This window comes from Theropithecus gelada, chromosome 9 (assembly GCF_003255815.1).
Source record: "Theropithecus gelada isolate Dixy chromosome 9, Tgel_1.0, whole genome shotgun sequence".
NCBI lineage: Eukaryota > Metazoa > Chordata > Mammalia > Primates > Cercopithecidae > Theropithecus > Theropithecus gelada.
In genome coordinates, this window is record NC_037677.1 from 97347266 (window position 1) to 97370779 (window position 23514).

The window sequence follows — 23514 nt, forward strand, 5'->3', positions numbered from 1 at the left end:
ATAAGCTGTTTGTCTTCATAAAACAAAAATCAAAAGTCTTTTTAAGGTGCCCTGAGCCATAAACCAACAAAGGAGGAGCCGGCCGAGGCGGGCGGCTCGGTGCACCCTCCCTGAGTCCCCGGCTGTATTACAATGAATAACCTTTATTTACTTTCATTAGACTATTAAACACCAGCACAGTCATTTTTCCCCCTGAAACTCGGAGCAGGGCCCATAAAGCAAATCCGAAGCCTAATTGAGTTCATTTTAATTTCTCTCCGATCACAGCGAATTACTCTGGTGATAAATCAGGGGGCAGCTTCACCCCCAGTAGAAGGCCTAATTTGCAGCTAATTACAAAACTGATTTCTACAGGAAGATCAATACGAGAAGGAATTGGAAATGACGAGGCAATCCCGTCCAGCCATGGAGGGGAGGGGGTACTCTGGGGGGGCCAGGAAGCGGAAGGGAAAAAACGGACCCGAAAGAGCAGAAAATCAGTTTTAATTTAACGTAATATTAATCAGAGCAACTTTTCCTGCTTTGTGCAGGCTCCTGGTCTGCCCAGCTCTGGGGTCTGGCTTGGCCGTGGCTACAATAAAAAGGCAATTACCCGAGTGTTTCGGGCAGGACACCCTTTCAGAGTCAATGACTGTCCCCCTCCTACCCTTCTGTTAGCCATGTGGACTCTCCCCCTCCCCAATTTCACACCCCAGTGCACAGGCAGAGAGCGAGGGGCCCATGGGGCTGTCATTGTTTGTTTTTAAAAAAGGGGCGCCCATACCGGAGCAGCCGGCAGTGCCAGGCTGAAGGCCCCACTAGGCCCTTCCCCTAGCTACTGGTTCTGCCAGTCATGCCATGGTTCCCCCTCCTCCCCAAGGTTCCTCGACATCCCATGTCTCTCAACAAGGGGATCCCCACTACTACACCCTACCTTCGGGGGTGCTTAGGCAGGAGATGCTACAGAAACATAAAGGGTGCTGGCATAACTGCCCAAAATGTGTAAAGGGTGCCGCGCCTCCAATTTCACCAAGTCAGGTCTGCTCCTACCCACACAAAGCTTGCCATCATCCGCCAAGCCCCCCCGCATCTCCCCTCTGTCCCACCATCTCTTTCTACCCCATCTGGGAGGGCTCCCCGTTCCTCCTCCCCATCTGCACACCAAGCCCTTTCTCTGTGTGTGCATCAATAGAGAGCTGTCACTTTTCTCTCTCCTCCCAGGGGAACGAGTACTCCCTCCCAGCCCTGACCCCTGGGCTTGATGAAGTCAAGTCGAGTCTATCTGCATCCACCAACCCTGAGCTGGGCAGCAATGTGTCAGGCACGCAGACATACCCCGTTGTGACTGGTAAGGGGGCTTCCAGGAGGGTGGGGGCACCGTGTTCAGTGGAGGGTGCCTCAGCCCATGCCATCTGGGGCCCAGTGTGATGAGCAGATCCCCCACCATGATATTTACAGAAAGAACGAGGCTTCTAAAACTAGGGTGCTTCCTGAACAGGTGTGTGCAGATGTGGGGAGAAAAAAACTGGGGTCAGGGTGTCTGTGGGCTTCAACCTGGAAAGGCTGATGCTAGGAGGGGCTGTTGCCAGTTCTTCCTCCTGTCCTTCACCTCTCCCTTTGCCTGTTTCTCTTCCCTCTCCCAAGTTGCCCAGAATCATGAGCCTCTTGTGGGGACATCTGCAGAAGGCAAATAAGTGAGGCTGGTGAGAGTGGAGCATGGGTACCCAGTGTCCAGCCTCCACACATGTGTCTGCAAGGCTCCTGGGGGACCCGCTTCCCACTCCCTCCAGGCAGTGTGGGTGACCATGGCTTTGGGCTTGAGGGCATGGCACCCAGCTCTGTGGAGTTTGAGATGAGTACAATTATTCCAGCCTTCCTCCTGCTTCCCCGAGAAGTCACTGACACCAAGGCTTGATTTCAAGGCCAGGTAGGATCAGGGTTGGCCCACAATCAAATGCAGAGCTAGGGGCGCCATGGCCAGGAGCCCCTACAGATGAAGAGCAGCAGGGCCAGTTAGTTTGGAAGGGGAGGTGGGGTCCAGGGAAGGCCGCAGAGCTCCAGCCTGTGGAAGGCGCGTGCCACTGCAGAAGGGTTTCCAGGCCAGGAGACTGCCCAAGTGGGAGAGACACACATTGAGGTGTTATTAAAATTCACCTAATTATTCTGGAGACACTAAAGCCAATGTGCCGTTTGTTCCTTGGGAGACAGGATGATTGAGAAGGGTCTCGGTGGGGACTGGGAGACACTGAGGCGTTACCTGCAGAGCGAGGCAAGCGGAGGCGGCCTGGGGACCCGGCAGCGGGGCTGCACAGCCAGCAGCAAAGACAGGGAACAGCGCACTCTAGAACTGGGCCCTGGTTCTGCCTGGGAGCTGGTCTGAGTGCGGCTGCACTTGAGCCTGAGCTGGGCTCAGTGGCCACCCAGCCTCCACCTGGGGGTTTAGGAGAGCCCTGTCAGCTTTCCCAGCCTCTCCCTAAGGGGTATGTACTGGTACAACTGTTTCCAGCCTAGATCTTTGGCTAGGGAGTCAGAGGTTGAGTTCTGGAAGTGTTGGAGACCTGGACTGGGCTTTCGGGAGTGACGACCTTAGCTGGGTTAGCTGGGCCAGGACATAGCCCATGACCGAATGGCCCTCAGCATGAGCCACTCTTTGCCCAGCTGGGAAGCTCTCTGACCTGCTGGGTATTCTGACCCAAGGCAGAGGCCACCTTTCTTCTGACCTGCTCAGAGGTACAGTGGTCACTTCCCAAAGATGGCCACTCCAAGCACTGGTCAAAGAGAACCTGGGAGACTTCTCTAACCCCATGTGCTGCCCAGTGCTCAGGCCATAGTCCAGAAGGCGAGCACTTCCTGGGGTGGAGATATGGATCTTCAGGGTAGGGCTCCTGCCGTAGGAGACCCAGAGGCTGGTGCAGAGAAGTGCCTCCACCTTGAGCAGCCCCCACCCGCCTCCCCCCGCATGGCCCTGGAACAGTCCCAGCTCAGCCTGGGAACATCTCCGGCTGATCCATCTGGATCCAAGTGTGAGAAAAGTTCATTTCAGACCCAGCTTGACATTCCCAGGTGGCAAGTTAGCACTAACATCTCAATCTGTATGCGACATTTCAATCAAGCGAGGAGTAACAAAAGCAGAACCATTAACATTCGGAGCTGTTCACCAGTGGTAATGACGGGGAAACTCTCAGAAACTGGAAATTACCAAAAAGAGAGAAGTGTGTGGAGAGGTGGGGGAGGGAAGATGGGGATGGGGTAGGGAATGATTTTTCCACACTTAGGCCAAGATCCAGTGTTTGGATTAATAGCGCCATTACCCAAGAAAGAGCTGCAGATTATGCTCATTCTTAAACTGTTTTTGCTGGCAATTAAACTGCTGCAGTTATTGATCTTTGTTGATTTTATATCCTCCTAATTTGCATAATCTATTAAAGATGAATGATTTATGATGTGTTTATTATGGGGACAAACTGAATTTGCTAGAGGTACTGTCAAGGTGAGCAATGGGGCATTGCTCAGACTCCATGGGCCATCTCAGCAGTGGGTCCAGCGTGTTGGCCTTCAGGCCAGGATATTGTGGGTAGTAGTGAGCAGTGATGCAAGAAGAACAGAAACAGGAGAATGGACTTTGGGTGAGTTCTTCTAGAAATATGTTGGCATCTGTGAGAACCGGGCTCCAGGTAGAACTGGTGTTTGAGAGAGGTCCTTAGTATATTTGTGGACATTGCCCTCAAAGAGTCTTTAAAAACTTATTTTTTTTTGGCAAATATTAAGGGCTTTGGTGGGAGAAGAGAAAAGAAGGCTCTTTCAGGTGGGTAGGTGATGCTGGGGAGGTGTGTGCTAAAGGTAAGGGAGCTGTTAGGTCACCCTGTGCTCATAGCCTGACTTAGGAGTGCCAAGGTGTTCAAGGAGCCCTCTTCATCCTCCATGTCTCAGGTACCCTGCTCATCTTCTTTCCCAGGACTGGCAGCTACGGCTGCAAACCTTAGGGGATGAGGGAATGCCCTAGCCCAACCTGAAAAGCCAGACCTTATTGAGATTCCTGCCACCTCCTGGCACTGGAGGCTGATTTCAAACTTCACCAGCCACTTGATGCAGCTATTCCACAAGGTCAGGACTGAGAGGACAGAGGAACCTGGACTATTGTGTGCAGGGGAGAGTGGGGCCTAGTGGGCCAGGACACAGCTAATCACATTGCAAGCAAGGGTGGCTGCCAGAGGCTAGGGCTCAGCCCCGTAGCCTCCCCTCGCCGCCTTCCATCAGGGAACCAAGGAGAGAGACTGATTTTGCTGGGTAGTGTTTGCAAGTTCTGCCGAGATTTTAATTTCACTGCATCACAACTCAGCAAGCTGCCAAGTCAAGCTGGTTATTTAAATTTATCACCCACTTTCCCTTCCGCCGCTGGGCTGCTCTAGCTCAGCGGCATCTCTTCTCTCCAGCCCACGGCTCTAGGCTGCTGGTCTGGAACGGAGCCGAGTCTCTTCTAAGTGATAAAGAAAAAGGGACCAGCTACATGAGAGAATGGGTCAGGGGCATTCTGGCCCCAGGCTTTTTCAGGTTGGATGGCTGTGGCTGGTACCTTTCACCACCTTCTTGACCCTCCAAAGGACCCCAGGGGGCTGCCATCCACCTCTCAGTAGTCCCAGGGCCCTCTGGGTCAGAGCGTCTGCAGTGAGAACTCTGGCTCCAGCTACATGCTGGAGCCTTCATTCCTTAAAGTCTCCCTTCCCTGGTAGAAAAGATAGCCCCTGTTCCCCATGGCTTTCTCACCTTGCCTCCCTCCCCATGCCTGGCTGGGGCTGCAGTGACAGAGGAGCACGCAGAGATGCTGGCAGTGATGTTGATCTGGGAGGAGAAGACGAGAACTTACTCCAGGATTCCCAAAGTCACTGGGGATGTTTCTGAGCATGAGAGAGTCCCTTGACACAGTGCGAGTCCACCCTGAAGGAGAGAGCCCAGATGCAAGGGACAGTGCTGGGGAAAGTCAGAGATTGTGCAGTTCCATGCTTTCTAGAAAAGGGTTGGCCAATCTTTCGGCTTCGCTGGGCCACTTTGGAAGGAGAAGAAATGACTTGAGTCACACATAAAATACACTAACACCAAGAGAGCTGGTGAGCTAAAAACAAAAACAAAAGTAAAAAACCTCATAATGTTAGATGAAAGTTTACGAATTTGCGTTGGACCACATTCAAAGCTGTCCTGAGCAGCATGTGGCCTGCGGGCTGTGGATTGGACAAGCTTGCTCTAGAAACTAGGCAAAACACCAGCCCCTGGAGCCACTGCACCCAGCAGGCTTCACTGGCCTCTAGTGGGCATTGCTGCCGCACACTAGCCGAGCCTTGGGCAAGTGCAGCTCTCATCGCCCTTGTTTTAGTCACAGAGAGGTAAAGGAGGAAGGAGATTGATGGTCTGGGACCCAGGCAGGCTAAACTCACCAAAACGTAACTGAATAAAATATAACAACAAAAATGTTAATACACAGCAAACCTCATTCTTTGGTGCCAGAAATCGAGGGGAACTCAAAGCCAGATCAGTATTGGAGAGGGAGACGCCGACTGGGAGAGGATGGGGTTGTAACACACCAGTCAGGGAACGTGACTTTGGGAATCAGGAAGCTAGAATTGAGTGTCATCCTGCATAAAGCAAGGGACAGAACAGGGATCACATTGTCCGTGAAAGGCAAACACATACACTCATCCCAGTAGCCCAGGGAAACAAGGAAGCGGGGGCAACAGGGAATGCCACCATGAGACATGGAGACCCCAAGCCTGATGCCAGATCAGAGTCTAAATTTATACCATGAGTATGTCGCAGGAAACCCAAGCCAGGAACTTACATAAAAATTTGTCCAGGATAGTTACCCATTCTGAAACCCCACCAGGAGCAATGAGAAACCTTCTTTGTAGAGACATTCTACAATCCAGGGCACATGGGACTCCCACAGGGTGGGTGGGGGGAAAAGCCACCACTAATGATGAGCTTACTATGAAAAAGTACACATCTCATGTGAACACAAACTTCCAAAAGGGAAAGTTAGTAGAAGCAATAAACAGAACAGTTAACATCCCCCAAGAACTGAAGACAATAGAATAGTCCAAAAGCGCTGTAAACTCAGCAAGTTTAATATTCTAAAAAAGATGAAAGGAAGTATCAGTTGTATCTTTATCACAGATCCAGATCCCCTAGTCCCTTCCCACCCCTGCTCACCAAATTGTCAGATAATGGAGATCAAAAAGGGCAAAGAATGAGGACCACACCTATAGATTATTGGTGTGGGGTCCAGGAGGCATGGAAAGAGCTGAGCCTCAGGCAACTCTGAAAGTAGAGCCTGTTCCAGGCTTATCCAGGCTCCCAGACTGCTAAGCCTCAGCAGAAAATCTTATGTTTTCTTTGGGAAAATGTCTGAACATTAGAGAGTTAGAGATGGGGACAGTACCTTTCTCCCCAGTGGGGTGGGGACAGGTGGGAAGCCTCAGTAGCTTCCCCATCCTGGTTGGGGGAAGGTGGTTTTATTCAAGAGCTTGGGAGAAATGACTCTTAATTCCTGAAGACTGCAGTTTTGAAGGAAGCTGTAACTAAGATCCAGGAAGAGATGTAGATGCTGCCCAAGAGGGAAGTGCCCAAGGCAGGAAGATGGAGCAGAAAAGGCTGGTCTCCCAGAAGCTGGCTCATTTGAGCAGAGGTGGGGGAGGCCAGAGAGGCAAAGTTCACAGCTGGACAGCAGCAGGACCAGTGTGAGTAGTGTGGGTGTAGCTTCTGAGAAAGGGTTGCCAACTCTCAGAAGCTCGGCCTCCTGGCCCACATCTGAGATGGTTAGCAAAGTGGCCTTTTAGCAGATAGAGGTGTGGACCCTGGGAAACCTCCTCCTCCTACTCAGGGCATCCTGAGGACCTCCAGGAACTGCCTCTTTCCTGTAGTTAACAACCCCCTTCCAATGCAACTGCATTTCCCTCCATAAAACAAACAGCTTAGCCCTTGGCCAGCCCCTAGGGGAGGAGAGTGCAATAAAGACTGAGAAATGTTTCTGAAGGAGGCTGGGTGTCTCCTAGTCTTGTCTGTCAGCTCAAAGCCCCTGATTAGCTAGAGGAATTTAGGGCACAGACATCACAGTTCCTCTCCTTGAAAGGAGAGGGCTAGGACAACTTCAGACATGTGGCAAGTCAGAGAGCCCTTTAGTGTGGAGGCCAAAACAAGCCAGAGGGCTGCTTCTCAATGCTCACATGCCCTAGACCCTTCCTTTAGGCTGTGAGGGTCCCAAGAAAAGAGGCTAGCCTCCTCCAAACATCCCTGAGTCTGCAAGCCACATCCCCAAGGACCTCCAACCCCCAACCTCAGCTCTGATTTAATTACAGGGGCATTTCCATAGCAATGAGACATTGACGGATATGTGGCTGCTCTGGGCCTGCAGCCTAGGGAGTCATTGGATCAGGCCTCTTTCCCTTCCTCCTAGTCCACTGCTAGAGGTAAAGGATATGGAAAAGAAGAGGCACTAATCCACTCTCGGGATCAGAGTCAGGCCAAATTTGACCAGAATAAAAGCTGTGCCACCTCAATCCCAGGTCCCGATCCCATGTCCTTGTCTTTGCCTACCAGCCACCCCGTGCTGCTGGGCTGCCCTCCCCAGAAGGGTGCCATGGCAGAAGTACCCAGGCTGAGAACGGGGCTGCAGAGGGAGGAGCATCGATGGGAGGGTGACAAAGGTAGGAAGGGTTTGGGGTGTCTTAGCAAAGATATAGTTCTGGTGTTTTCTACGCTGAGCTCAAATTTGGCCCATAACCTTGGACCTTTCTTCTTACCTCCTCCCTTCATCTCTTCCCTCTGTCTGTGAGGCCCAAAAGGCTGAACATGCCAAATGGAATGCTTTTTCCTCCAAGGATGGCCTCACTTGATCATTAGAGATCAGAGAGAGAGAAAGGGGCCAGTCTGAATTTGAATCAAAATATTTTCTAAGAAATCAATGATCTTGCTATCAAGTGCATGACAATAGCCAACTCAGGCCAATAAAGGATTGCCCAGTTGAGAATACTGGCCACGGCTTTCACGATTCATTAGGTTACGGGGACCCTTCCAGCTTCTGTAGATGTCATTTAGATGCTTGATGTGTCCCACAGGGGAATTCTCCAAAAAAGGGATCTCCCAGCACTAAGCTTTTTAGTCCATTATTTGGTACTTTTTAAGAAGAAAGTGTTGGCTAAGTAAAAGTAAGGTCAGTCAACCCAACATTTTTTGAATGACCAGAAATCCTAAAGACTGCTGTCCCAATGAAACAGGCATGTATTGGTACCAAGGGCTCAGAAATGTCCCAGTGGCCTCAAAGCCACCTAGGCAAGACCTGAAAACCTGTTTCCCCCAGAGGGCCGGTCACCTCCAAGGTGACAGGAAGACCCCCCACTCCTTTCCCAGGGTAGCCAGAATCCCTTCCACCTCCACAATTAGCTATAGCCTCAGGACAAACAAGCCAGTGCTTTTGCAACCCTGAGCTTTGGGAGACAGGCTCCGTCACTATTGTCACTTCTGAGAGGGCTTTGCGTGCCTTCAGCCTGAATCCTCCCCTCTTCTCCCCAGTGGTGGTGGTGGCTGGGCTCTCAGGCAGGGAAGGAGGAAATCCTGCAGGGCTTGGAGAACAGCCTAATGCTGCAGAGGCTTAAGTGGCCGTTTTCCTTGGGATTAGGGTTTCACTTACACAGAGCGCCTGAAAAACACTGCGCTTTCGGAAGGATTAGAGCTGACAATTCAGTGCTCTCAGAGAACAAAATAAAGCCAGAGAGGAACTGGGAGGCCTGGAGTATCAGAAGACTGTGCAAACAGGCTTAACCTCTGCCCACCCAGCATGGGGGTCTCTCATGCTCTGAGCCCATCTGTGAGCCTGGGCCCAACCTCTTGAGTGCCAGCCCCTGCCCAACTCCAGTCTTCATTTGTGATTAGCTCATGGAGCCAGAGAAGTCAACGTAGGGACGTGAACTGGGAAGAGGACTGAGCCTCAGTTTCCTCCTCTGTAAAATGAGGGAGTTGGACTAGAAGATAGCCAAGTTCCTTCTCAGCCCTTTGAAAGTGTGATTCTCCCCAACACTCCCTAGTGTTATCCTAGGATGCTGAAGCTGCATTTCCATCCATGGTCCAGCTGAATTAGAAGGAAACCGCCTCCTGTGAGGCCCTGAGCCAACAGGCTACACAGCTCAGAGGAGGGCAGGGTGCTGGGAGAGGGAATGGAAACAGCATGACTGGTTGTGTCTGGCCAGTTGGCTCTCAAGGTGTAGACCTCACTAAGCCCCTGCAGATCTGGGTAACATCCCTGCCTAGGACACACCAGGGACCAGGGTCTCATGGTGTCAGTGGGAGCTGAGATCAACTGGAAGAGCAGCCACCCTGAGTTGTAGGCACAGCCCCCTCTGCTGGAACCCGGAGCAGGCAAGCCTCAGGTAGGGTATGGGGCTGAGGCAGAGCCTGGTGCTGTGGGCCGTCCCATAGTCCCTTCTGCCCCAGAGGATAAATCAAATCCTGGGAGGATCTGGAAGCTTGGGAAATAAGAAATGAAAGGAAATATGTAGATAATTATTTTCCTCTCCTTTTAAAACATCTTGTGTGGATTTAAAGTTTGTTACTTTAGTGTAATAGATATAAGTTGAATTGGTCATAAGGTGCTCATAATTGTTATAGTAAATACCAATTATGCATTTATATATTTAGGCAGCAATTACAAATTTAATAACTGTGTATTCCTGTAAGTATTATAAATGCCTATGTCAAATGCAGGCACAGACTGCCAGCCTTGAAGAAATCTAATGTCTTCATTTTCGCTACCTTATGAGAAGCAGACAGAACTTGAGGATAGGGTAGTAAAACAAGAGTTATGTTTTCTGGCCTTAGGGTCTTCCACAGTGTCAAGTGGGTAGCAAAAGTGCTTATTTTCAGAGAAAGATGCTAAGGAAAAGCATCTCTGAACTCCTCGATAGAACTTTTGCTGTATAAATCTATGTCTAATAAGTCTCATCTGAGCCATCATGAGCAGCAGTTTCTGCTTCTTTCGTGGCGTCCTTTTTATTTCCTTGATCTTCTGAATGCTGACATTTTCCTTGACTTGAGATAAACCTCCCTGCTACTTCACATGTTATTTTGCTGTGCTTCGTATCATCTTGTTTATTGATACAATTCAAGTAGTTGCAAACAAATCAGTGTCTTATGCCAAAGAACGGGGCTCTTTTGCTTTTTTTTTTTATAAAGAGTGCTTATTAATCTTTAAGCCATATTTTTTGAGAATATGATAAAAGTCATATACCATCTACACAGAAAGATACAGATATATAATGTCTATAACATCTTATATATAGATTTATATAGACCCCTTGAAGTGATCTATGGGTTCCTAAGGCATCAGTTAACCCCAATTTAAAACCACCACTGTAAAAAAGTGGAAGAAATTGAAACATAAGAAACAAGAAGTGACAAGATGTTCTGTTATAGGAAAGATTCACTTAGCATGATCCCATATTACTTTCCTGGACCAAACATCTATCTGTTTTCTGGGTCTGCACTATTTAAGAATAATATCATTCCAGGATCAGTTCCCAAGTATACAGCCTGTTCTGTGATCCAGTTTCTGCCATCTACTAGCAGTGAAATCTTGGACATTATACTTGGCCCTTCTGAGTTTATTTCTCATCTATAGACTGGGGATTAAAGGCCGGGCATGGTGGCTCACGTAATCCCAGCACTTTGGGAGGCCGAGGTGGGTGGATCACCTGAGGTTCGAGACCAGCCTGGTCAACATGGCAAAACCTCGTGTCTCTACTAAAAAATACAAAAGTTAGCTGGGTGCAGGGGCAGGCATTTGTACTCCCAGCTACTTGGGAGGCTAAGGCAGGAGAATCGCTTGAACCTGGGAGGCAGAGATTGCAGTGAGTGGAGATTACACCACTACACTCCAGCCTGGGAGACAGACCAAGACTCTGTCTCAAAAAAAAAAAAAAAAAAAAGGTGGGGGAGGTTAAAAACATATCAACAGCTGGGCCCGGTGGCTCACGCCTATAATCCCAGCACTTTGGGAGGCTGAGACAGGCGGAGCACCTGAGGTCAGGAGTTGGAGACCAGCCTGGCCAACATAGCGAAACTCCGTCTCTACTAAAAAATACAAAAATTAGCCAGACATGGTGGCAGGTGCCTGTAATCTCAGCTACTTGGGAGGCTGAGGCAGGATAATCACTTGAACCTGGGAAGCGGAGGTTGCAGTGAGCCGAGATTGTGCCACTGCACTCCAGTCTGGCTGACGAGAGCAAGACCCTGTCTCAATAAAAATAAAAATAAAAATAAAAACATCAACATCATAGGGTTGATATGAAGATTAAATGAGATAATACATCATATAAAATACGAAGGACACTGCCCAGCATCTAGTAGGTGCTCGATGAATGCTAGCTAGTCCTGGCACAAGTAGAAACACAGCTCTGACCTTGAATCTTAGACCTGATAGTGAAAGTAGCGCAAATTACCTGATGACTACAATTTTTCAACTTTCTTAATAAAGGCTTTCACTTTGCTTTTCTCTGTACTTGTAAGAGGAGCTGCACTTAGATTCTCCAAAACAGTTGATTTGATCTGGCCCATTTGGTAAGGAATGTCTGACGAAAGTGCACTGTCTGATGCAGATGTAGTGATTGCTGTAGAAATTGGCTGTAGAATCTTCAGGGACTTCTGCAGTTGAACTGAGAAGATATCCTCATCAAGTACAGTGCTTTGAACACTTCTGGGGACTTTAAGATTCTCCACTACCACTGTTTCTTGAAGACCCTCTTTGTTTTTCAGAAAATTCTCGCAGGAAATTAATACTCCACCCCATGGAGTTTTATTACAGACTTTTGGCGTCGGGATTTTGTTCTCTGAGTCCTTTTTATCAACAACCATGACGATATGAGATTTTTGTTTGTCAGATGACTTCTTTTCCTTTTCTTTGGCTCTTTTGGGGAGTATCTGGCTTCGTGTTATTAAAAGGCAGTGTGGTATAAACATGGCTTCAAATTTTGGCTCTATCATTTATTAGCTATGTAGTCATGGTAAAACCGTGATGCATCATTGTGCCTTCATTGTCTCACCCTTGAAACAAGGAAGTTACCTCATCATCTGGAAGGCTCTTCATCTTTAAAAACTTTGTAACCTTGGTCAGGCGTGGTGGCTCACGCCTGTAATCCCAGCACTTTGGGAGACCGAGGCAGGCAGATCACTTGAGGTCAGGAGTTCGAGACCAGCCTCACTAACATGGTGAAACCCTGTCTCTACTAAAAATACAAAAATTAGACAGGCATGGTGGCACACACCTGTAGTCCCAGCTACAGGCTGAGGCATGAGAATCACTTGAACCCAGGAGGTGGAGGTTGCAGTGAGCCAAGATCGCACCACTGCACTCCAGCCTGGGCGATAGAGCGAGACTTCATCTCAAAAAACGAAAAACAAAAAACAACTTTGTACCTTGGAAAGCAAGCGTCCAACATGAAATGCCCATCCTCTTGTAATAGTATGTGGGTTTTTGTCCATTTATAATTTCTTATGCTGTTTTTATGTTACTGGCCATTGTCAGTGAGCAACGAAAATCCTCTACTGCTTTCTGTTGGGTGGCACGTATTTTATAACTGATGTATTCTGTCACATAGCTGTTTTCTCCTTTTTCTGTGCTTTTGCTTGTTGGTATAACGGAGGTGGCTGTGCTGTTGTACAGTTTTAGAGTCTGTCTGCACTCCTATTTTTCCACCCATGTATAGTACAGCAAGGCCCAGTGCTCTGTCGATTCTTTCTTGCACAGATTCCATTACCCATTCATATTCTTTCACTAAAAGAGGCTTGCTCAAAGAATGCTGCTGGGCAAATGGTATGACGGTCTTAGTAATTTGAAAACTTCCTGCAGTATGTGTTTTCCATTATTGACAATGGTGTTCCAGAAAAATATATGGCTCTGGCAAGAGTTTGGTCAATTTTTTTCTGCTCTTTAGGTGTCACCTGTGTGCTAATGAAGCAATTGAGAGTGCTTTGTATGCAGTGGCCAGCACCGTTAGTGGCTCAGGGGTCCTTAACAGGGTACCTCTTTGTGGTGATACTGGTGTTATAGACTCCGCAGCAGCAGGTGCACAGCTGTATGCAGAACACGAGGAAGCTTGCCTGCTTTTTCCTAGTCTTGGGACTCTTCTTTCACATTTTTAAAATTTCTACATGGCACTGCCCAGCTTCAGTTTTCTAAATAGAATTTGGCAATGTGCCTTTCAATCAACTGTCCAGTGGGTGACTTTCAGCATGCGAAAGTTCCTACCTGAGGGAAGCTGCCATTTTGCAAGAGAGAAAGCCAGTGGAAATAAAACTTTCCAATAAGACTGCATCCAGGTTAGCTAGAAACATCTTTCTAGTCATCCAGCCTTTCTTCCTTCCTCCTGAAATGAGGTAGGAGATTTTGTGACAAAACCTTAGATTATAAGGAATTCATGGTGATAGGTTGTGGGAATCATGCAACTGAAAACCGAAATTAAGATGCATTTAAATTCCTATTTATTAAGAAAGAGGCACACCCCTTTTCCTGGCTGCTTTGCAGACTTTATGATGACAGGGAAGGAGGAATTAGGTTTCTTTATCTGTTTAGCTTCAAAACCCCTGCATCTTCCCTAACTCGATCCTGTCCTGGGCCTTTTTTGACCAATAAGTGCCATATTATTAATCTCTCTAGGAATTGATTTTGATATTGCTGTCATTGTCTACTTCAGGTCCACTCCACTAAGAGACAGTCAGGAGGAGTGTAGCTTTCATTGACAACAGAAGTCAATAAAAGAAAACCCACATCAAGGCAAACACAAATCCTTTCTTCTGTCTCTCTAGGAGTCAAAACTGATCTCGTATTTGGCAGTTCTACTCTGCTTGTTCTCGAGTTTTCGGAAATGTAAGATATTGGCTATATTAGACAGGTATAGAGGAAAATCATTCTATTGCATGATAAAGTCACAATATATGAGTCCCTTACTGTAAACCTCTCATCAGCTTATAAAAATCATAATCTATTGTTTAAATTGTTTTTTAAAGAAAAAGCATATTCTAATATTTACATTTTATCCCAGCCTTTACTTCTTTAAGGAGACCAATATATATGAAACAATAAAAAAATTATAACCCATCAGGAATTGGCTGTTAAGTGCAATAGATTGATGGAGGATTAATCAACAAGTGTTTATTGAGCATCTACCATGTTCTCAACTATGCAGGATAAAGCAGAAGACAGGGTCCTGCCCTCAGGTTGCTTATGATCTGTTTGAAGAAGCAAGCTATGTTATCGGGGCTGATGCATTATGATATATAATGGCATGGTAAACCATGCAGCACAGATGCTGTGGAAGTTTGGAAGAGAGAAATTTCCCTGGTGGGTAGAATGGTAGGGATTTTAAGACTTCGGGGGGAAGGAGAGGAAAACGACAAGGAAGAAGAAAAGGTCATGGCAAAAGCGTAGGAGGTTCACATCACACAAGCCAATAAAAACAGTCAAACTAAACCAGGAGGGGTGAGAATCTTAAGTGGGGTGGAGAGAGTACCTTAGCAGCTTTAAAAGCCACAGAGTTTCATTTCAAACTATAGACTACGGGGAATCAGCGACGGTTTTTACAAGAGAAGTGGTGTGATGAAAGCAATGTTTCATGAGGACTAGCCAAGCAGCCACATTTAGGATAGACAGGAGGGGAAGAATGTGGAGGCAGGGAATGCAAGCAAAAATACTGTGTGGCAAAAAGAAGGTGCTTAAAAGCTGAGCTATGAAGGTAGTGGAAGAAATGGAAATAGAGCAGATGTAACAGACATTGCCAAGGAGAATTGACAATACTTGGTGACTAACTTCATCTAGAATGAGAGGAAGAAGGCTATGTCAAGAAGGACTCCAAAGTTTTTGGTCTTATGATCTTCAAGATCATAAGAACCGACGGAGGGAAGATGAATCTGTTTTTATTCCAGTTAGGTTTGAGGTGACAGAGGGACAGCTAAGGAAAATGTTCAGCAGGGTGCTAGAAATGCAAAAACCTGAGCTGTAGCTCTGTATAGCTAGGGAAGGATGGATCACTCAGATGTGTCAAGGAAGGGGTGAGGAAACTCATACATCTCTGGAATGCAGGGAGGTGAGGCCCTCTTCAAAGGGAGTGTAGCAAAGAGAGAGAGATGCTTTGGAATAGCCACTGGGAGACTAATGACTATGGTCCAGCTGACGAAAAGAAAGTGAATGGGCCCGGATATGCATAGTCTTGTGACTTTCTGCAGCCATGCCTTGCCTTCCCAAGGATGGACAGAGGCATTAGAGTGGTAGAGTGGCATTGGCTAGTGAGGAGGATAAGGGGAATCTGGAGGGGTTAAGGGGGTTCCAGGAGGTCCAGGAGAGGATGAAGGGATTATAGCAGAGGGGAGAAAGCAAATTATTATTAAAGATCAGAAAATGCTAAATTGCAAAGGGAGGTGGTGACCCCTTCATAGCAATGGAGTGTGCAGGCAAGGAAGGGAGCCCAGTCATGTGCAGCTGTGTCCCAGAGGACATGTCTGTGGACCAGGGGTAGCACTCTCATCTTGACTCGCTTTGTCTCCCACCCTCCAGGCTCTAGCTGGAGAGCCCTCCAGGGACAGAAGTCCAGCAGCTGGTGGGGGAACAGATTTTGCTCATTGGAACTTTATCTGGTCCACTTGCACTGTTGGCTCAAAGCTCCTGATTCACTTCAGGGTGGTTTTCTATCATGTAAATGCCATAAACACTAACAGCAAAATAGCTCACTGGCTGGCCCCCTGCTCTCCACACCTGCCAGGCCCAGCACCTGCAGCTCCACTTGGAGAGGACAAGGAATAGCCATCACTCCCTGTAGGGGTGATGGTGGGGTGTCCTCCAAGCCTGAAGGAAAGATGGGGTCTTAGGGAGAGGAAAGATAAGCAAGATGATAGAGGTCCCTTTGGCTACTGGAGAGACCACAGCTGAATATCTTGCTGAGAAGGAGGAGTAAAACCAGGTCATCTCCCTCCCATCTCCATCTGGGTTTGGAATGCACAGAGACACAGGCAAAGGCAAATACACACACACACACACACAAATGCACAGAGACACAAAGAGCTATACAAAACAGAGATGCATACATACAGCTGATCATAGATATTTAGCTTAGACACATGCAAAGGCACACTCAGACTTGCGCATTCAGGTGCAGAACGGCACACGTACCCCCGCACGTCTGCACAGAGCTCTTTCCTCTCCAAGAGTTTCCTCTCCATGCAGTACCCTGGTGTGAGTAGAGACAGGCCCCTTTCTTCCAGGCCTCACTCCTTCCCCTTTGTGTTTTTCCAGGTCGTGACATGGCGAGCACCACTCTGCCTGGTTACCCCCCTCACGTGCCCCCCACTGGCCAGGGAAGCTACCCCACCTCCACCCTGGCAGGAATGGTGCCTGGTAGGTGACAATGCTGCAGCTGCCTAATCTAGGTGGGGGGAACTAAATTGTGGGTGAGCTGCTGAATGGTCTGTAGTCTGAGGCTGGGGTGGGGGGAGACCCAACGTCCCCTCCCTGCAAACCACTGCTATTCTGTCCCTCTCTCTCCCTAGAGGCTGCAGTTGGTCCCTCATCCTCCCTCATGAGCAAGCCTGGGAGGAAGCTTGCAGAAGTGCCCCCTTGTGTGCAACCCACTGTATGTCATGGCCCCTCCACAGCGCCCACCCACCCAAGTCTGTGCCCGAGGAGCACTCAGCCTCAGCTCCACCCTCAGTGCCCAGCCCACCCCAGCCAGCTGACACTGCTTGGAAGAGCCTGCCCTGGTTTCCATGGAAACTTGGAGCCAAGAACCATTTCCAGGGGCATGTCAGTCACTCAGACAAAGCCACCCTGGTCCACACCAAGACACAAGGGAAGACCAATGCTGAGAACCAACGCCAACCCAGAGGCAGGAGGGAGCTAGTCCCTAAGAGGAATGGAGATCAGGCTGCGGCAGGAACCAGGGAGACTCACTGCAGCGAGACAGGCTAGAACACCCCTATACCTCTTCAGAGGCACCCAGCCTTCCATTGCTCCCCTGGGGCTCTGACCCATCCCTGATCAGAGGAGTTGGGTTTGGGTTGTTTGGATCAGAGAGGCAGAGGCTCTATTTAACGTCTGGTGACTGCAGCTGGAGGTTGTACTATACCCATCCCCAATCCCCAGATTGGGAGCAGGGGCTTGAAGCCAAAGAGAGCTGAAGTTCCTATGCACACAAACACCAAAACACTCTTGTCTTAAGAAGGGTTAGACTCACTCAGCCAGCAACTCACTCCCTCTGGCCGCCCTCTATATGGCCTTTCCCTGAAGTTCAACTCTCATTGGTATGGGGAAGGGGGAGGATAGAAGAGAGTGGTTGGCCCCATCCATCCAGGGACATTTAGGGATAACCATGGGTAAGCAGAACTTGGGGTGGGACAGTGGCAAAGAGGGAGATTGCTGCTGGGTCTTATAGACTAGGGGCTGAAGGGAGTTAGAGGTGTGGGTAAAGGGATTCCTGCCCAGATTTAGGGGAAGGGAAGTAGAAGCCTTATTGGGGGGCAAGGAGATTTTAGGGAGAAGCTCCCAGCAGTGAGCAGGTGGGGGTTGGAGGAGGTTTTAAAGAGGTGGGGGTGAGGGAAGAGTGGGGAAGTGGGGGCAGGGAGTCTGCAGGGAGGTGGGGAAGAGGGAGCCGCAGAGAGCTCGTGGTGGTGAGGGGGGAGTCGTTAAACAGAATCTAGTGCTGATGAGGAAATTACACTTGTTTCATTAGCGATGGGGAAGGAGATAGCTCAGTTCCTCTTGGTCACAGTTGAGCTCAGAAGCTCATTATCCTGCTGCACGCATGCTTTCCCTCCTCGTCAATAAACAGGCTTTCCAGTGGCTGCATCCCCCACCCCCACCCCAGCTCCCTCTCAGAGAGGGGCCCCTTCTCCTCTACTTAACCCGCGGTTAGGGATCACTGTAAACAGTCTGGGGTCATCACACAGGAGAAAGGGCGAGGGGGAAACCTGGAGGCCTGGCCTTTCTCCCGCAGAGGGAGGGAGGCAGCTTCCGACGGCTCCCAACCCACGGGCCCTCTGCTCACAGCTCGCGGACCAGCGGGCAGTTCACCTGCTTCCTGCCGCCTCCATTCCCTGCCGCGTAGCCCACGCAACCAGCCTCTAGAGGGAAAAGCGGGAGGGCGGTGTCTCCCAACAGAGCCCCCACCTCTTGCGTTGGCACCGCGCATTGATGCCATTCTTAGGACTTTCTGGGAGAAAGTGTCCCGAAGGCCTTTCTTCGCCACCGTCCCCCACCCCCATTTCCGCCCATTGGGGGCCATGCCTCCTAGAACTGGAGTGGCCTCTATAAAGCCCTGGCCCCCAGCGCGACAGGGTGCACGCGCCCCAGTACAAACCCTTCGTGGGTGGCCGCGAGCACCTCCGCTGGGAAGCCCGGGGCGGGCACTCGCCCACAGGGTCCACCCGTGGGTGTGCGAGCGCGTCGGTGCTTCCCGCCTCCCCGGGCTCTCCCCACGCGGACGCGGTGATCGCCCCACCTCCGCCCGGCCCACCCGCCAGGCTATTACCCTGCCCGCGACACCTGCGCCTGAGACTCGGAGGGAGGAGCGGGCGGAGAAGCCACCGGCCGGACGCGTGGGGTCCGCCCCGGCGTGCACGCGTCTGATCCCCACTCCCCGACCCTCCCGCAGGGAGCGAGTTCTCCGGCAACCCGTACAGCCACCCCCAGTACACGGCCTACAACGAGGCTTGGAGATTCAGCAACCCCGCCTTACTAAGTGAGTACGCCACCTGGCTGGCCGGCGGCTCAGCGCGGCCGCGCGGCTTCTGGGCACGGTCCCACTCCCGGCGACCCGACCTCTGGGGGCCCGGCCGGGCCAGGGGGACAGGTTTGCTAGTGCAGTACTGAGGCCCGGGGACCCCTTGAGGACGCCCGCACCTCCTGCCCTCCCGTCCCCTCCCTGGTCGCTCGAGGCTCTGCGCCGCCCTCGCCCTCGGATCCCCTGGAGGGTGCGCAGCCGGGCTTCCCCGGATCGGGTCCCTCTCATGCCCCGTGAACGCAACTATTCTCCAGGGCAACTGGCTCCACCGCCCAGCCAAGGTCTCCCAGTCCGGATCCCGCTGGACCCCAGCCAGGGGAGGTCTTTTCTTTGCTTTTCTTTCCTTTTTTGTTCTCCTGTTTGTCCTCTCACCCAGCCCATTCTTCTCCTGTGTTAACTTCCAGGTTCCCCTTATTATTATAGTGCCGCCCCCCGGGGCTCCGCCCCTGCCGCTGCTGCCGCTGCCTATGACCGCCACTAGTTACCGCGGGGACCACATCAAGCTTCAGGCCGACAGCTTCGGCCTCCACATCGTCCCCGTCTGACCCCACCCCGGAGGGAGGGAGGACCGACCCGACGCGATGCCTCCCGGCCACCGCCCCAGCCTCACCCCATCCCAGGACACCCGCAACCCTTCACATCACCCCCTCGAAGGCCGGACAGGACGGGTGGAGCCGCGGGCGGGACCCTCAGGCCCGGGCTCACCGCCCCCAACCCCGCCCGCCGCCCCTCCCCGCCTGCCTGGACTGCGCGGCGCCGCTAAGCGGACTCGGCCCAGCTCGCCCCGGCCTCGACCGAGCCAGCCCCGAAGCCCGCCAGCCACCCGGCCGGACTCGGGCGCGACCAGCCGGCGCGCGCCGTAAGTTTCTGTGACACACAATCAGCGCGGACCGCAGCGCGGCCCAGCCCCAGGCACCCGCTTCGGATGCTTGGGCGCCGGGAGGCTTCGCTGGAGGGGCTGGGCCAAGGAGATTAAGAACAAAACGACTTTCTACTGAAGTAGGAAGAGCTCGCTGCCGAATCCTTGGGGAAAATTCTTTACCCCCAGTGCCAGCCGGACTGCCCTCGCCTTCCGGGTGTGCCCTGCCGCAGAAGGTGGAATGAGGGAGTGGGGGTCCCGCTCTAGGAACGGGCTTTGGGGTCGTCAGGTCTTTCCAAGGTTAGGACCCAAGGAGCGAGGGGTCCAGCAGCCCGCACCGACCGAGCTGGGCTCTCGGCTCTTCACTGCTCCACCTGGACTGCCTAGTTCCCCAGGGCCCGGCACCTCCTGCTGCGAGACCCGGCTCTCAGCCCTGCCTTGCCCCTACCTCAGCGTCTCTTCCACCTGCTGGCCTCCCAGTTTCCCCTCCTGCCCGTCCTTCGCCCGTCCTCGACGCCCTGCATCCTCCTCCCTGACTCGCAGCCCCATCGGATGCTCATCCGGGACCGCCGCAGGACCAGTTTCCATAGGCTGCGGACTGGGATCTTCCTCCAGCAGTTACTTGATTCCCCCTCCCCCGACACAGACTCTCAATCTGCCGGTGGTAAGAACCGGTTCTGAGCTGGCGTCTGAGCTGCTGCAGGGTGGAAGTGAGGGGCTGCCCACTCCACTCCTCCCACCCCCTCCCAGCCTCCTCCTCCGGCAGGAACTGAACAGAACCACAAAAAGTCTACATTTATTTAATATGATGGTCTTTGCAAAAAGGAACAAAACAACACAAAAGGCCACCAGGCTGCTGCTTTGTGGAAAGATGGTGTGTGTTGTGTGAAGGCGAATCCCGGTGTACATAACCCCTCCCCCTCCGCCCTGCCCCGCCCGGCCCCATAGAGTCCCTTGTCGCCCGCCAGCCCTGCCTGTAGATACGCCCCTCTGTCTGTGCTGTGAGAGTCGCCGCTCGCTGGGGGGGAGGGGGGAACACAGCTACAGGCCCATTAAAGCACAGCACGTCCTGCGGGAGGGGGGCATTTTTTATGTTACAAAAAAATTACGAAAGAAAAGAAATCTCTATGCAAAATGACGAACATGGTCCTGTGGACTCCTCTGGCCTGTTTTGTTGGCTCTTTCTCAGTAATTCCGTGTTTTCGCTTTTTCCTCCCTGCCCTTCTCTCCCTCTGCCCCTCTCTCCTCTCCGCTTCTCTCTCGCTCTGTCTCTGTCTCTCTCCGTCTCTGTCGCTCTCGTCTGTCTGTCTCTGTTCCTTCCTCGGCCTCTCTTCCCAGCCCTGGCCCGGCCGCCCTGTCTCCGCAGGCTAGATCCGAAGTGGCAGCTCCAGCCCCCGGGCTCGCCCCCTCGCGGCCGTGCCCCGCGCGCCCGGTGCGGCCGAAGGCCGGGCCGCCCCGCCCCGCCCCGCCCCACCCCGTAGTTGCTCTTTCGGTAGTGGCGATGCGCCCTGCATGTCTCCTCACCCGTGGATCGTGACGACTCGAAATAACAGAAACAAAGTCAATAAAAGTGAAAATAAATAAATAAAAATCCTTGAACAAATCCGAAAAGGCTTGGAGTCCTCGCCCAGATCTCTCTCCCCTTCGAGCCTTTTTTATTTGAAAAGGAAAAAGAGAAAAGAGAATCGTTTAAGGGAACCCGGCGCCCAGCCAGGCCCCAGTGGCCCGAACGGGGCGGCGAGGGCGCCGAGGTCCAAGGTCCGACTCATCCCAGTCCTGTGGGGCTGGCCGGGCAGAGGCCCCGGACCCAGGCCCAGGCCTAACCTGCTAAAAGTTCCCCGGACGGTTCTGGTCTCCCCGGCCACTTTCAGCGCGTTGGTTCGTTTTCATTCTTTTTCTTTTGTGCACATAAGAAATTAATAATAATAATAATAATAAAGAAAGAATAAAATTTTGTATGTCACTCCCCATGGCTCCAAGTTTGTCTCTCCCTGTCTCTGAGATGGGCCTCCCCTCCATTGGTGGATCCCCAAAAGTCCCTTCAATGATCTTCCCAACTACAGTCCCACTGCGACCTCCAACTCCTTTGCGGAGACCTCCTTGGCGGCAGCTGAACCACGGTGGAGGCCGAGACAAGCCTGCCCTTTAGTAGCCACCCTCCCCCGTGCACCCTGGCCCTGGGACAGGAAGTTCTTACTCTCCGAAACTTCAGAATAACTCCCAGTTAGGCGCCTATACTAGGCCAACTCTGTGGTCCTATCAGTACACCCGCATCCAGATTTAGGGTGCTGGCTCTCAGAACCCTACGTCTGAGGCCCTCTCCACGTGGGTGGAGGGGTGGTCGTCTGTCCTATCTCCTCCCTCCGTTCCCCATCCAGTGCAGTTGCGCGTGGGCGCAGCAGCAATTTTATCCCCGGAGTCTGCAATGAGACGCGAAGACCGCACAGGCTTGCCGCAAATTTCCTCGCTCTGCGTTTACTTCTGGGCCCGAAGAATGCCCCGCAGAGGCCCCGAGAGCTGGTTCATGGGTCTTCATGCGCCTCCAGTGTCTTGCGGAGCCCCAGGCCCCAGCAAGAAGCGGCTGAAATTGGTGCGCCTTGTGCTGTGGTCTGGGTGTGTCCCCGAGAGAGCACGCAGACGCCTATGTCTGTCGCGGGGCGGTCGGCGGCTTCCTGCATAGGTACGGCTTTCTGTTCATCTATGTGTTCGTCTATATGTCCCTGGATGGGTCTGGGGGTGTGGTAGTAGGAGAATTGTTTTATTTTAGCCATCCTTGCTGTTCTTGTGTCCAGGTGCCCAGTGAAAGATCTGTATGTCTCCACCTCTCTGTTCTCTGTTTGGGAGGTGTTGCAGGGGTTGGGGGATGTGGTGACTGTCCAGGATTGTTCTGCTGCATCAGAGATACTTGGGAGGGTCTCCTTTCCATCCCTTCAACAGCTTCCCAGCTCTGGCCCTCCCACACTCTTGCCAACACAAAGGGCCCAGCTTCCACCTGGAAACTTTCCTTCTGTGCCCCTGGGACTCCTTCCCAGCTCAGCTTCTATCGCAGCTTCCTCCCACTTGAAAGGCTCTTGAATCTCTGAGCTGCCAGGGATGCAAGCAGGACGTTGGGGCAGACTAAGAAGTGACCTTCCCCTTTGGTTTGGGACAGTGTCTCCTAGACACCTCCTTCCCATCAGAATCCCAGAGACCTTTCTTTCAAGCCAATCTGCCCAGGTTCACCCACATCATGGCACTTCTGGGGGATGTGCAGGACCCTCTACAAATCAGCAAACCCTCAATCAAGTCCATTCCCTTCCCCCTCCCTCTGCACCTGTGTCTCCCCGCTATTCTTCATCTCAGCAAATGGCAGTTGCACCCTTCGCCCTGCTTGGTATTGGCTCTCTTGACCACCAGCCTCCTAGAAAAGTGGCCTTCAAACTTCTTTGGTCATACACCCTCTCAGCCAAAAGAATTCTGAATGTGTACTCCAATATAAGTATATTTACTGATTTACAAATTTCATAAATATATTATTGGACTAACATATCATGAATCTTGTAAAAGGTAAAATATTAAAAGAACGAGATTGGAATATGTAAAAATAGAAGTTCTGATGTTCTCATACCCAAATGGATTATCTTGCACTCCCTGGAAGATGTGCACCCTTGGAGATCCTGGTCATAACCTATGAAAACCCAGCATGGCAGAACTCCTGACTATTGCCTAGTGCCCAGCGAGTACATTTCTGGAAGTTGCCAGGGCACTGGCTTGGGCCAGGGCAGCCCAGTGAACACTGCCCTCATCATATATAGCAGGTACTGGACCCCCAGTGCCTGGCTTTTCTTCCAGGTCCACCCCAGAGAGGGAGCCTTGCCCTGCCCAATCCATCGA

The 23514-nt window shown here is 51.4% G+C and overlaps 1 protein-coding gene across 8 annotated transcripts in view; it reads left to right on the forward strand.

Annotated features, from left to right (window-relative positions):
* The window catches only part of PAX2 (paired box 2), a 93785-nt gene extending 72181 nt beyond the window's left edge, over window positions 1-21604 (forward strand). For 5 of the 8 annotated variants that reach the window (XM_025396794.1, XM_025396800.1, XM_025396795.1 and 2 more), the window contains 4 exons: window positions 1201-1327; window positions 16301-16402; window positions 18654-18740; window positions 19187-21604. In XM_025396794.1, the coding sequence (XP_025252579.1) occupies window positions 1201-1327; window positions 16301-16402; window positions 18654-18740; window positions 19187-19263 (393 nt within the window). In that variant the 3' untranslated portion in view covers window positions 19264-21604. Of the gene's footprint in view, window positions 1-1200; window positions 1328-16300; window positions 16403-16554; window positions 16638-18653; window positions 18741-19186 lie in introns of all 8 variants that reach the window. The other 3 variants (XM_025396793.1, XM_025396797.1, XM_025396798.1) reach the window with 2 other exon arrangements.
* The last annotated feature ends 1910 nt before the right edge of the window (window positions 21605-23514 follow it).